At 34.4% G+C, this 14,679-nt stretch overlaps 1 protein-coding gene across 2 annotated transcripts; it reads right to left on the bottom strand.

Moving 5' to 3' along the window:
- Window positions 1-786: 786 nt before the first annotated feature.
- Window positions 787-13,960, bottom strand: LOC133299902 (histone-lysine N-methyltransferase, H3 lysine-9 specific SUVH4-like). 2 transcript variants are annotated; one of them, XM_061499395.1, is made up of 16 exons: window positions 12,857-13,960; window positions 12,035-12,120; window positions 11,838-11,942; window positions 10,934-10,999; window positions 10,436-10,490; window positions 10,130-10,236; window positions 9,789-9,962; window positions 8,700-8,798; window positions 5,708-5,806; window positions 4,087-4,136; window positions 3,632-3,720; window positions 2,705-2,864; window positions 2,515-2,620; window positions 2,238-2,420; window positions 1,899-2,132; window positions 787-1,091 (listed from the first exon to the last, which is right to left on the bottom strand). In XM_061499395.1, exons 1-16 carry the CDS (start codon window positions 13,152-13,154, stop codon window positions 978-980), a joined length of 2,025 nt encoding a protein of 674 aa, XP_061355379.1. In that variant the 5' UTR covers window positions 13,155-13,960; the 3' UTR covers window positions 787-977. The 2 variants fall into 2 exon arrangements, with proteins under 2 accessions (XP_061355379.1, XP_061355378.1); XM_061499394.1 differs by having other exon boundaries at window positions 10,127-10,236.
- Between the last annotated feature and the right edge of the window lie 719 nt (window positions 13,961-14,679).

Below are 14,679 nucleotides of genomic sequence, written 5' to 3' on the forward strand. Positions count from 1 at the left end.
TTGCACTTGCATTTGTTGTTGAGCTCCTCCGGGTTGTCCATTCCATCCGGGCATCGCTTGCCCCCTATTCATCATTTGTCCGCTATGGTAATGAGGACCAAAACCCTCTGCCTGTCCGGGTCCATAATGTTGATAACCCCAATTCATTGGGTTATTACCCGCCTGCCGTCTATCTCCTCCTTGACCTTGATCTCTGCCCAAGTAATAATACTCGGTATCTTCTGGTGGGAACCCGCCCCTATGGTTAGCATAAATTCTTCCACCTTCTGGCCTCCTCCTTTGATAAGTCTCTTCGTACCGCCCTTGATTTGCCTCTCGTTCTTCTTGACGAGTATAATAATGGCGGGCTCCCAGATATTACTCTGCCTCCCAATTTTCCTCCTCTAACTGTTCGCCCTCCATATTCTGGTATTGTCTCGTTCTTCCCGTTCTCCGAGCATGATCCTCATATGCCCGCTCTTCCATTCTCGGATTTGTTCCTCGTCCTCTACCTTGATGGCGGTAGGGATCACCTTTGGCTCCCATACGTGGGTTAACTAACTACCCATCCGAATAAGATCCTTCCGGGTCCCATCAACCGTTATCATTGGCTAGTGTTACCCGGACATATGAACCCGGAACAGATATCAAGTAGGAAACTCATCCTCCTGTAATGGATTCTTTTGTTCTTGCCAATTTGATGTGTCCTATACTTGGGTGTTTTCAGTTTTATTTCTTATGGACCCGAGAATCTATAAACTTGCAGTATTCAATAAAGCAGGCTATTTCCAACAACAAAAAAATCTATTTCATCCTTTTGGACTTGCATAAAAAATGACATTGTCATTTTTGCTATCATTTACAGATACAACAAATCAATCATGTATGAATATAGCACATTTGAGCGTAAGTTTTAGGAAAAATACGACCTCTAGTTTTGCAAAAAGACCACGTACAACACCCATACAACATTCATCAAAAAGGACCAAGCAACACACTTAGAACAATCGCTTCCTGCAGCCTGGGGCTCCACAGTAGCATGGCATTTGCTTTATCTTCCCATTGGAGTCAAAGACACTATCAAGCGCATAGCCATAGTCATATGTCAGCTCCTGCAAGAAATCAAAGAGATTCAAAACATGTGTCAAAGACTTCAGAATAAAACCCCAAAAGAGAAAACACCAGTACACAAGACTCTCAGACTTTCTAGGATTGGGAGTATGCCCACCCTTACACTTCCATTTTCACACTGTGACATCCACTAGTCACATATATAGGGGTGTAAATGGATCAGGTTAGGTCAGGTTTTGACTTTGATAGACTAAACTTATGTAAACATTTAAAACCTACACTGGCCTATTAACCTATTAAAGGCTTGATTTATAAGTCTGGTCTGGCTTATTATAAAAAACATAAAGCAACATGGAATGTAAGGCCTACCAAGTTACAAACTAAAGTTTATAGGTTAAATTTTCATAAAGATCACATGAAAGTTTTTTATTCTATGCAAGAATAAACCCCCCCAAAAAAAAAAAAAAATAACGATTTTACTAAACAAAATTAGGTTTTAAGTCTTGATTGACCCATGTAGCTGATCCCACAAAGCAGGACAAGCTGTGGTTATAGTTGTTGTAAATGATATAAAAAAGAAAGAGAATAAAGAAGGTATATCTACTACCCACAAATCCTCCCAAAATCTAATTCATGAATCATCCCAAAAACAATAGGTAACAGAAGGAAGAAAATAAGCATGGCTATAAAATAAATTTCAACAGTCTAAAGTGAGTTGACATAGTTATCACCATAATTATCAATAACAAATATCAGCAAACATGTTAATTTTCGGCCACATCCCCAACCCCAATATGTTAACAACAGCCCCAAGAAGATAAATCGGGGGAATATAGAAAATGAGTTACCTGCAAAGGGGATATATTGTCGGAAGAAAACAACACTACTCGAGCCAATTTCAAATCATGGTGTGTGCTCAAAACACATTGAACAAACAGATTAGGCTCGCAACAATGGTTTATAAACCTAGCAATATTTCCAGTAGATCCTGCATCAATACAAAACTCCGGCACACTTTCAGAACCTTGGTCATCGCATTTGTCCAAAAGATTTGCAGGAACTGCTACATTATTTGACCGCCTCTGTCAAAATTAATGTCACCAAAGAGACGAGAAAAGTTCTAAACATTTAGCAGAAGTAGCTGAGAAAAATATAATCACATGATAAGGTTTCAAAGGATTCAATACCTCTCTTCCACCAAGCCCCTTGATTGTTTGCAAGCAATCTATGTCAAAAATATAATTGTTTTCCAATACACTTTCCATATCTTCCGTCCTAGCAAGTATTCCTGTGTACTCACAAACTGGGGCTCCAGAAGGTATAAAATCCCAAGTTCTAACGGCCCATCCTTTCTTTGCAGTACGGAAAACCTATGTAACAATTTAGTTGAATAAACAAAATTAAAAACTCAGTATAGTTATCTTAATAATCTAAAGATCTTAGGATACCAATACAATGTGCTACCTCCAAACGATATCTAAGTCCTCTTTGAGAAGTTCGGTTCACACAACCAGGACCACAACCACATTTGGGGCCACATTCAAAAACTACATCTTTGGCTTCAACTAACCTGTCAATTTATACATAAAAGCAACCACATCAAATATTACAGCAAACAAAATTTAAATGCCATTTCACCAATCAAGTTTCTAACCTGCCACCATCCCGAGATACATAGGGAAAATCTGAGCCATTAAGCAACGCACATTCACAAGTTTTCGGATCAATACAAAAGCCTTTGCATTTGCACCCAGTAGCATTTTTGGGAACCGTCACATTATTTGCAACCTTGACGGACTTATAATATGTGAAACCTATAATATTTAAAAATCAGACACCAAAGTAAGCACAAAGCAAAATTTAGCTTTCATAATATTTAAAAGTACAATGGTGAACATTATTATATAATCATCACAACATGAATCTGACATAAAAGGACATGAGCAGGTGGATAACAAAAATAATAATAATAATTCCACTTCTCCAAGAAGAAATGAATTTCCATCCAAGCATAAAGAGACAATGATGACTATCAACAAATGTTAGAGGATAAAGGCAGAGTTATTAAAATTTTATGATGATTTTTACTACGCTACCTTCCTTCCATAGCTACCATAATAATGAGCTAACTCACAAAGTAAATTCAAGAGTAAATATCTACTCAACACATAAGAGAATTAGCATATCTTGGATCAATAATAAAAGATTAAAAAATATAAGATATTCTAGCACTGAAATTTTAAATCAACAGCAATTAACGCTTGGACCCACCCAACAACATTCACAGCTTGAAATAAAGTGACAATCAGTGTGTGAATATATATATATATATATAATTCATCAACCAAAAAAGGGAATGAATCCTCTTATGTGTAAATTTCATATGACATGATCATGTGAAAATTGTATTTATCTCTCTTTTTATAAATATCACAAATGTTGATAGGCCACCCGATTTAAAGCTTGAGAAGAGAGAGACATAAAATTTACAAATGACCATATCATGTGAAATTTACACGAGAGGATCCACTCTCACCAATAAAACAGGGGATTCAAATTGCAAACCCCGAATTCAACTTGCCTGTGGGTGAAACAGGGGGGTCATCAACCAAATTCGTAGCAGGAATGGGTGGATGTTCCTGACCTCCAGTGATATCCTTACATACCAACCTAAGCAAAGTATAAAAGATGTTAGCCTAATATAATTGGGATAAAGCATATTAAATATTCAATTTACAAAAGTTTCTTCATTGATTACTGATGGGCCTTCAATAAATATCCAAGCCCATTAGTTATCATTTGTTAGGATTAGTATATATAGACATTTAGGGTGAGGTTTCATTATGCATGTTTTCAGATAAATTGGAGTGGGGAATTGGGAGAGGAAATAGGGGTGCTCTCAAGGCTAGGGATGTTGCCTTGGAGTGGACTTTTTCCTCTAGGTGTCTTTCTATGTTTGCATTACTGTAATTTGTTGTTAATCTGTATCTGATTTCATTTTATATCAGTGTTATTTTTCTGGGTTCCATCAATTACCCTTGTATTTGTTCAGATGACTGAGGTATGGGTCCACGAGTGAAATAAACCTGTCATCACAACAAAATAAGCTAAGATCCTTTAAAGCCCCACTGCTTGGATTGCAAAATCAAATCACCCTAAAGGAAACAGATGAAATATGACTATCAATATGAATCTAGATAAAGAGAATTACAACAAAAAAGATCATGACTATACACAGCTCTACAACTAGTCATTTGAATACCTACAAAACGAACATTAAACTGGGGAAAGTAAGAAAACTTCTTTTTGATTAAAAAAATCATGGGACACAGCACACATATAACATAGGAAGAAGCTAAATGCTAGTGGGTTACTAGCCGTCAGATATCGATCTTCTCACTGCTCTTTCTCTGAAAATTGCTACAATGAACTTTGTAGCATTTTCTTTGTATATAACTAATTATAGGAAATCACAAGAGTTGGCAAGAACACATGTCAAATAACTAAATACTGTTACACATTCGTGTGTTCTAGTTACTTTTGTAGTTCAGTTAGATTACTTATTCTTTTATACTTGTATTAGAGCTATATAAATATGAACTTGTAGAATTTATCTCTTTGATAAAACTAGAACAGCCTTGACAGATTGGTCAGGGCACTTTCATGCTCAAACTCTTTGGGTTTATCTCATCTCTATTAACCAAACCCATTCTTAGACTTCACCAAACAACTAAGGCTTTTAGGTTTATTACTATTTTAGCATCACCAAAACTTTTTTGTAAGACTAGTACTTTCCTATAACACTCATTTAGCAGCTCTTGGTTGGTAAGGCACTGTGTGAGACCCTCTACTTTGAGGCAGTTTTAATGGTTCGTTATGAATGTTTTGATGAAAACAAGAAAGTTGAAATCTTGTGGCAGCATGCAATTTATGCAGTTCTATAGTGTAATTCAATAGAGGAGAACACTTGCATTTTCAAGTTTCCCCTTTTCCCCTTTACTCTTAAACTTGTTATGCATGGGATAGGATTTCGTTTATGGCTGCTTTAGGTGCTATTCCCATAAGGCCATAACTATTTCCATTTCCAATTTACAGAGCAAGGGACTGGCTTTTTTGTTGTATCTGGACTCCATTTTTCGTCTAGAAGCACCTTGTTGCCAAGGTCAACTCGAGGCTCAAGGGGGAATCAGTCCTACACCCGAAGGGTATGGGGAAACCCCATTTACATCTTTCTACCCCCAAAACCTCCCAAAAAAAAAAGAATCAATATCTAAACAAGTAAATGGGTAAGAATTAAAGTGTAACAAACTCAATCTAAGAAATCAAATAGCAACAAAATATATGGATGGGCCGTTGCTTTTCCCATAGTTAAGCTATTACGTTCACATGTTTAAACCAGAATTCAACATCCCCATTATTTCACTTTGAAAGTTTATCAAGTCACTAGGTCACAACTACATTACTGAAGGTCAATCCTGAGGAATGTATCATAGCCATAAAAATTTATTTAGCTTCTTCACTTCTCCATTTTCATATATAATGCCTTCTAATTAAATTCCAACCTCTGCTTTATGATAAATATGTAGTGATTTTACCACACACAGGCAATAAAACAAGAAAATATTTTCTAGATGAAACTAGAACAAATATAATTAACCTGATTAGTGGTTAATGTAGACTGCCCTTCAAGTCTCCTAAGTCGAAATTTATATACTATAAATCCAGATATTCCCTTTTCTAGCCAATAGTTGACAACCTGCAAAACAAGAAAAGAAAGGGCATAAAAGATTTGAAGTATCACACCAAAAATTGGAAGTAAATCGTGTCTCCATATTCCATATCAATCTGTTTCACCAGTTAAAAAGTGCAATTTTAGAGACCAGAGTAAATGCACTTACGATAACAACTAAGAATTCAAATTGGAAGAAATTTATCATCAATGCTAGCTCCTTAAACCAATTGTTTCAGGTGCCAAAATAAATCATGAAAAGAAAGCTTCAATTCTTTTCTCAACAAATTATTACTAATAGATTGCCTTTGATAAACAGTTGGAGAAGAGAAAGAGGGATTTTATCCTAACGACATCAGATGGAAAGATTTGTGGACTTGCTGTTGACAATGTCATTTTCAAGACGAGATTATATATATTATATCAACGCAGTATTATGCAAAAATATTGGTAAAGAAGAATGAGTCAGGTTATATTTACAAACTTTTTTGTTTACAAACTCTTACAAACTACACTATGTTCTCCCGGGAGAACACTGATTACACTATGTTCTTCCGGGAGAACATAGTGTAATTTGTAAATATTTTCAAAAAAAGTTTGTAAACGGATCCGTCCCCAAGAAGAATAGCCTGTTAGCAGCAGACCCCTAAGTTGCACTAGAATAGATAAACTGAAGAATGCCTCAGGTATTTATTTTGTGAGATTGCCTATAAATTAAATGAAGAGTTTAATTAAATTTCACTTATAGCCCCAATGTGATATGGATCAGAATGTTGTGAAGCTAATGGAAACTATAAGTAAAAGATAAAGCTTATTTAAATAAAAAATGTTATGAAGGATGAGTGTGCATACCCGGGTTGAAAAGATCTAAAATGAGATCATTAGGAAGAAGGTTGGAGTGCCTTCTATAAAGGAAAAAAAATGGTGGAAAAAAAAACCATTTAAGATGGTTCCCTCATGTTAGACAACATATTTAAGACCTGGTCATCCGATGTGAAATTACGAAGGATGCCCCTTTAAATAGATGTGTCAAGTGTTTTTTGCTTTCAAAATACTTTGGAATTTGATAAGACACAATACAACCAGCAAAATTTTAATGGCCCAAGTGCCTTGTTGCACCTAGTTACGTCCAAAAATAAACCAATTGACATCTTAAATAATTGACCCAGTTTGGTGGACATTTCAATAGTCCAAGTCCAACCACTAAGGGCACCTACTTCCAAGAAAAAATGCAAGTATAGTGAAAAATAAATAAGCAAAAGACAGCAAATACTGAACATCACTTGAGGAGAGAGACCAAAGTCTCTGTAAATCAATTTGGGTTTATACCAGGAAGATGTACCATGAAAGCCATTTTCTTGTTGCGACAATTAATAGAAAGATATCAAGAAAAAAATAAGGACTTACAATAGGATTCCAAGAAAAGTTCTATGGTGGGTTCTTGAGAAAAAAAAAATACCATCAAAGTATGTCAATGCAATCAAAGATATTTATGATGGTACTATTACATGTACGAAAATTTGTAATGGAACATCAAATTGTTTTCCTATCACGGTAAGTGTACACCAAGGTTCTGCTCTAAGTCTTTATCTCTTTGCCCAAGTTATGGATGAACTAAGAAAAGATATTCAAAAGAAAGTGCCATGGTGTATGCCTTTTACATATGATATCGTGCTTATTGATGAGACCAAGGCTGGTCTTAATAGAAAACTAGAATTGTGGAGAAACATGTTGGAGTCTAAAGGATTTACATTAAGCCAGAGCAAGATTGAGTATATGCAGTGTGATTTTTCTGCGGTAAAAGATGGAGATCAAGATTATGTGCATCTGCTTGGACAATAGGTAATAAAGGAAGACACTTTTAGATGTTTGGGATCAATTTTGCAAAAGATGAAAAGTTTGATGAGGATGTAAATCATAGAATCAAAGCAGGGTGGATGAAAAGGCGTAGTGCACAAGGATTTTTGTGTGACCGCAAAATTCCCTAAAAAAATTCTATTGAACAGCAGTAAGGCATGCAATGTTATACGAGCTAAATGTTGAGGAAACATGTGCATAAAATGGGAGTAGCGAAAATGAGAATGTTGAGGTGGATGTGTGGTCATAGTGATACGAGGATAGATAAGATAAGAAATAAATATATTCGACGAAAGATAAAAGTAGTACCGACGGCTGAAAAGATGAGAGAACATAAATTGAGATGATTTAGGCACGTAATGAGAAGACTCAGTCATGCTCCGGTAAGAACTAAAGTTTGTTACCAAGAGCTTGATACAAAAAAAGGAAGAGATATACAGAAACTTATTTGGAGAAGGTAATAAAACAAGACTTAATGGAATGCAATATAGATTGGTAGACGGTGTGTCTTAGAACGGATTGGAAAAAGGCTATTTGCATGGTAGAGGATTAGACTCGTTTTTCTTCCTATGTTTTAGATGATCCTTTTTTAGTCTTTTTCCTCTTTATCTCTCTTTCTTTATTTACCTCCCCTTTTATCTTTGTCCTTTTTTTAATTTCTTTCCTTCTTTTTTATTTTACTTTTTTTGTCCATATTTTTTTTTTTTACTTACTTATTCTTTTTTGTCTTCTTATGTATCTTTATTTTCACTTTATTTTAATTTATTTTTCCTATTAATTGTTTACTACTATTTTTTATAGATGATGTTATATATATTTTTTTTAAATTTATTTTTAACTTTTTTTTTCAATCTTTTTGTACTTTTCATTTGGGTTCATATGCTATCGACCCCAATTAGTTCGGAATAAAGGTGTTATTGATGTTGATATTGATTATAACTACAAAACCATATTTTCATTATTAAGATTTGATTTTTAAGCAGTCTATACAGATATTTTTGCCCAAATTAGAGATCCAATTAGTAATAAGAAACATGTTTGAGTAATATTTTCAAAGAATTACCTTGTACAAACCATCATAAGTGTAGACTTTACCAGAGTAACTGCTCGAAGATTCATGACCACGAACCACCCTAACAGGAACTAATTGCTCAACGCAGTTCTATAATTGAGATCAATGTAGGTTAGACGTGCCCTTGTACAACAAATAGAGTTCAATTGTAAAGGAAAAGGAATCTTACCCAAATACAGATAATAAAAAATATAACGTGAGATATATAAATAACATTTCGCAAACACAACCTATTCCTTAAACAAATAACATGATTCATAAACAATATCACTTCAATAATTTCAACAATGCATGAAAATAAAAGTTTACAAAAATAAAAATAAGGATCCATGGCTGGTTATTTCTGTTCTTATGAAATGAAACCAAATTGTGCATGATATAATCCTGTTCTAGACCAGTTAAATGGTCCCAACTTCCTCTCCCCACTACTAGACATACATTATGCATTTCCACTCCACCACTCTCTCTCAACTGCCCTCCACTACACATAACTACCCGCTAAGCACACTATCACATCACTAGTCACCTGCAAAACACCCACTATGTGCATGACCTCCCTACACCTCATCTATATAACACCCCAGAGTGAATGAGGGGATAATCTTTTCATTATTCATAGGATTTACCACCATGTTTACAACCTTCACACTCTCATATCTTGTACCCAAAGCACATTCATTCCCTTCTCATTTCGCAAGTGACTCACACATGCACCCCTGATTATTACTCATTAAGTTGTTGGCTGGAGATAGTGATTCATCATTATTAGACATCTTTATTGAGCATCCGTATATAAAAACACCAGCTACCATCAGTTGAACATCACCAGTTCAACCCAACTAAACAAATCCCATTCTAATTTTATAATTTGTAAATATATATGATGCTAATTATGTACCAACCATTGCAGACATTATTATGATGTACAGTAGCATAAACCTTCCACCAAAAAACAATCCATAATTCCCCATTTTTTAATGAAGCAGATAGCAAAATTAATCTATCAATTATACCACTGAAAGGAAACAAGTTATTATCATATTTCAAAGGTATTGAGATATCATCAAAAAGACTACCCACCTTGAGTGCTAGATTACCCGACTTTAATTGTTGATCCGCAATTTGACGCTTATCACCGGTCAGATTATGCCCACCTTGACCAGTGTACACAACATCCTCAGCGTTATCCACATCATCCTCATACATGCCAGACAAAACAATGCACACAGCAACAGGGAATTTGTAGCTGTTGTCCTGTGACAATCAAGAGAGAAAAAGTAAACATCTAATATAGATTTATATTGAACATTCAATTCAAAAACATATTGTATGATAAATGCATGTATAATTTGTGATCTTTAATGCTCCAGCCAAATTAGAGTAAGCAAATACAACATTCCAAAAAGAAATTGCATTACCACTTTTTTATTGTACAAGGACATAGAATCAATCCCGTTTAGCCAATGACTATGCATGCCAACTGCTACCATTTCACAACGAGAACAGAATTGATGCCCAACTTCAACACCTGCCATTAAGAGAAATTAAAATCACTAAATGAGAATTGAGAGATAAGCTAATTATAAAGTACAACAAAATATCATCGTGCATATGATAAGCTAATTATAAGAAATAACATTTGTGAGAATTGAGAGATAATATGTAGATAATATCATTTAGATGAAAAAAGACTAGCAGTTAGAGCAACACAATATGAAGCTAACAACCTGGAATGTTGCCAACTCTTTTCACAGGGTACAGTATCTCATTATTATTCATCATCTGTCAACAATCTCCAATTTGAAAATAGTGTTAAAAGATAACAAGAGCAGTGTTTTTGGAATGTACAATTAAATCAATTTCAATTAATCAAATCAAAACAAATGATATAAAACAAAATTAATAAATTGAAGACTATACATTATCAAAAAATAAACTTAAGTTTATTTCACATAATTATGAGATATTATGTCATTAAAATAGTCTAGTAGATTGCTACTAAGAGACCTCTCTTAACTAACCAATTAAAAAATATTGATAAGATATTAGGCATCCATCACTACAAGAGAAAGAACAAGGATAGACAAAAGATGAATAAGGTAATTTCATCACAATGCTGTTGAAAAATACCAGGAAAGCAAAATCCTATACTTGATCATCACATAAACAATTATTATGACACCTGCAATCAAGATTCTGCTAAAAAAAATTGATATTTCACTTGCCTTTGGTATGGCCTTCAGATCAGGCCTCTTGGCTTTGGACTTTAAATCTTCAGGTGGAGCGCCTTTCTACATAAATTAACACAAGAAGTTTTGTTGCTAGCTTATTGTAAAATGATTAATAAAACAAAACAAAACAAAAAAAAACTCAGTGAAACAGTTCAGCTTTAAAGTTCAATATACAATGAAGTAAGATTTAAAGCTCTTAACAGACATTGAAACACACTACTAATAAAAGCACATCTTCTTCACTCCAACTGTTATCACTTCACCAAAAAGGAAAAAGAAATACATTTTAAGTATTAACTATAACTGGGAATTCAAAATAAGTTTGACAACGTTCAACGTAGAAACATTTAGCATATTTGCCTTGTATGACAAAACTATTCAAGCAGTAAATGATGTTTGAAGACACAATATCTGTTATGTAAAAAACTTCCCAACTTAAAATTGGAAAAGAGGTGGGGGCAAAAATGTGAGCCGGATACTGCATAGACCCATGTGTTAAGCTATTATAGTTTAGCCCAATAATGAAATAAAATGCAGCTTAATACTTGTAAGAAAATTTTGCTAATACCCAACCAAAAGTCCAGAGTCATACCTAGCAAAAAGCCTGTTATCACTAAAAAAAACCTAGTAGGGAAGCAGCTAATAGTCGGTTTCAGCTGCTAGCAGACTAAAGACAACCAACCACCAAAAGTTCCAATCAAAGGAAAAGTAATCTACAATATTTATAGTAGTACACAGTTCAAAATTTCCATCCCCAAGTATGATCATTACAGAATTATTTTACATAAGAAATGGACTCGTAAGCATTTTTTTTTTCTTATAATTTATGTTGGGGGAGAGATAACGACATAAATATGATAACACACAAATAACAAACAGTGATTAATAATAAACCAACCTTAGATTTTGAAACATTTTTAGCTGCTTTCTTCTCATTAGATTTTAAAACCTTTTTAGCTTCTTTCCTTTCAGCTTGTATCTTCCCACATCTCGTCTCCTCTTCCTGTACGTGTTAGAAACATAGCTTCAACCAGAACATACCAAAGACCAAAGTGAGTCAAATAGACTAACCAAAGAGTGCGAGATGCAACAAACCTGAATAAAATGAAGATAGTGTTTGTTAAACAACCGAATCGTTTCCTTCACCTTAACAGAGTCACTCTTTTTAGCCAAAACCCCAACTGCATTTTCAAAATATGCAATGTGACCATATGACTGTAAGACACGTACCTTCCTTGGTGGAAAACTAGAAAGGAGAAAAAAAATAAAAATTCATGTACAAGGGACAAAACCAAATGACATCATGGTCTGTAATAATGCCATTTGTATTGCCTAATAAAACGCCCATTTGCATAAAAAGTACATAATCATTCTGCTATCTCTATGGAAAATGCACGTGAAAAATCTTAAAACCTCTGCAAATGACAAAAATAAGAGGACAAATAATAGAGATCATTTGTTTCCTTGTAGGAACCACCTATGACACTACTGGTGGTATAGTCCTAGCCACTGTTCATCATCTAACAAATAATCAATTATAGGGAAAATGGAATAGTCTCTATAGACTTTTGTTGACCTTATAGCAATTGTATCAGAAAAAACCAACAATAACAACATTTATGGCTAACCAGTCTAGAATCCAAACTCCATTTCCATTTCATAGCTTCTTCATTTTTATGGTCCTGCTTTTAATTTTGACATATAAATTTGATTTATTTCTTGATAATCATATAAATGTAGCTGTGTCACAGAAAGAAGTCACTTTCATCATTATCTTAAATTGAAAATTTTGAACCACTACTATGTGGTGTTGTGGAAACAGAAAAGAATAAGGAGTGCAATTTATGAAACTCCACAAAATGACATTTGCATGATTGCAACTCACATAGTGCAGGAGAATATGTGAACTTAACAAACCTGAAAGACATGCAATCGTTGGTGTTTTCTGAAGTTCCCTTGATTCATTCACTTGATCTTGATCCTGCCCTCTATTATTAATATTTGGAACTGCATTGGACTTGGGAAACTCAACAAGTTTGGAGTACTTAGCATAGTTGATCAATCTGGTATCATCAACAAAAACACTTCTGTCAAGCTTCCTAGGATCAATTACAGATTGAGGATCACGGGTAGTCATGCACACAGCTGTTGAAGTCTGAGAGTGGCACATAAAATCCTTTCTCATTTTCCTGTTACTGGTTTTCATGCTCATCATAGGTTACTACACAGAAAAGTGAGTCTTTTGAGTTAGGGGAATATTAGTGTTCAACAAAAAGTGCAAGCTAAGAAGGAAGTAAATGAGGGTATGATGTTAAAATATATTAGTATTGCAATGCTAATGCTGGTTTTCTGAGTGGGAGAGAATTGGGGAAAGTGACAATCCCATGAGCACTTCTAAAGGAGTTAGATTTAGCTAATAGTTCAAGCAATTCTAAAGGAAAAATAATGGTATACAGGTTGAAATTGAACTTGTAACAAAACTGAAATATATATACAACAATCATGTCAACCCGAAAAGAGATAATGGACATCTCAAAAACCCTTCCTAGCAAGGTTAATGGTGGGTGTATGTGAGAAAGAGACAGAGAAGAGTTAAGTTTCACTTTATACAAAAAAAAGAAAAAAATTACTCCCCGTTAAACCCGACTAAACTTCAAAAAAAAAAAAAATCATTGACAGCATTCACGTGTTCTTTGCTTTTTTTCTTTTTTTCTTTTTTGCTTTTCAGGTTTCCCACCATTTTTTTAAGACCAATATCTTCTTCTCTATGATTGTTTCAGACCTAGAACATTGAAAGGGTAAACAAAAAAAAATAAGAAACAGGGAAATTTTCAAAGCAAAGAACACGACACAGCTGTTCATGGAAAAGTTAACATCACTTATCAACGAATGGTGGCAGGTGGCAGCTTGCAGCTCAATTCCGATCACTAATGTCCAGATTGCAGCTCGAATAGATACTGACCATTGACTATGGTCAATGAGTTAGAGAATTAGGAATCTGTATTGGTACGAGACTGTACATTACAGCTTATAAATATATGAGAAATATAATTGGGATGACATTATATAAGGAAAAGAAAAGGAAAAAGTTAGTTCATATAATTACATAGAGTAATAGCGACACTATCAGAGTAATGCTTCCGTAAATTATAATAGATTATGTTGCGCTTAATACCACAAGGTGTTATAACTGACTATGCTTCCTTTCATATGGGCTTTTGGTGTTTACTATGGGCCGATTAATCTTTTGTTCCTCTTGTTGTTTGCATATGATCGCTGAGCTGTTGTTCCCCATTTTCTCAACAATGCGCAAAGTTTTCAATATTTAAACTTTTACAGATGCTCAGCAATACTTACAGCTCATCTCTTGAATAGAACAGAGAGTGAAGTGTTACAATAATTACATCCACTAAATTGACAAGAAAACTAATTTTCTCACACCATAAACCAAGCTTTATGAAAGCAGGCAAATTAATCTGTAAACAATGTTATGGTTGCCACGAATAGAATCTAGACCTACGTTAACAATAAGTATACTTGCAACTTCCAACTGAATACAGATTTTTATGAGTCCAGAACAAAAATGTAATTAAATTTGTCATTAAATCAAATCCGAAGCATTCAACTCTTGAGTCCAAATAGTTACATAGCTCTAGCATTCCACTCATCAAAGCAGTAACAGCTCTTACCTTGATGAATTTTTTTGAATATTTGGAAGGCCACTCATCTCATCCTCATCA

This window comes from Gastrolobium bilobum, unplaced genomic scaffold, assembly GCF_033153095.1.
Source record: "Gastrolobium bilobum isolate Gb01-03AN ecotype WA unplaced genomic scaffold, APGP_CSIRO_Gbil_v1 utg159352, whole genome shotgun sequence".
Classification (NCBI taxonomy): Eukaryota; Viridiplantae; Streptophyta; class Magnoliopsida; order Fabales; family Fabaceae; genus Gastrolobium; species Gastrolobium bilobum.

Coding starts and splice junctions, on each gene's coding strand:
- LOC133299902 (XM_061499394.1), bottom strand. CDS start 13,154: ATGATGAGCATGAAAACCAGTAACAGGAAAATGAGAAAGGATTTTATG. Junction 3,721..4,086: donor TCATCTGAACAAATACAAGG/GTAATTGATGGA, acceptor TACTTTGCTTAG/GTTGGTATGTAAGGATATCA. Junction 2,133..2,237: donor AGGGGCTTGGTGGAAGAGAG/GTATTGAATCCT, acceptor TAATTTTGACAG/AGGCGGTCAAATAATGTAGC.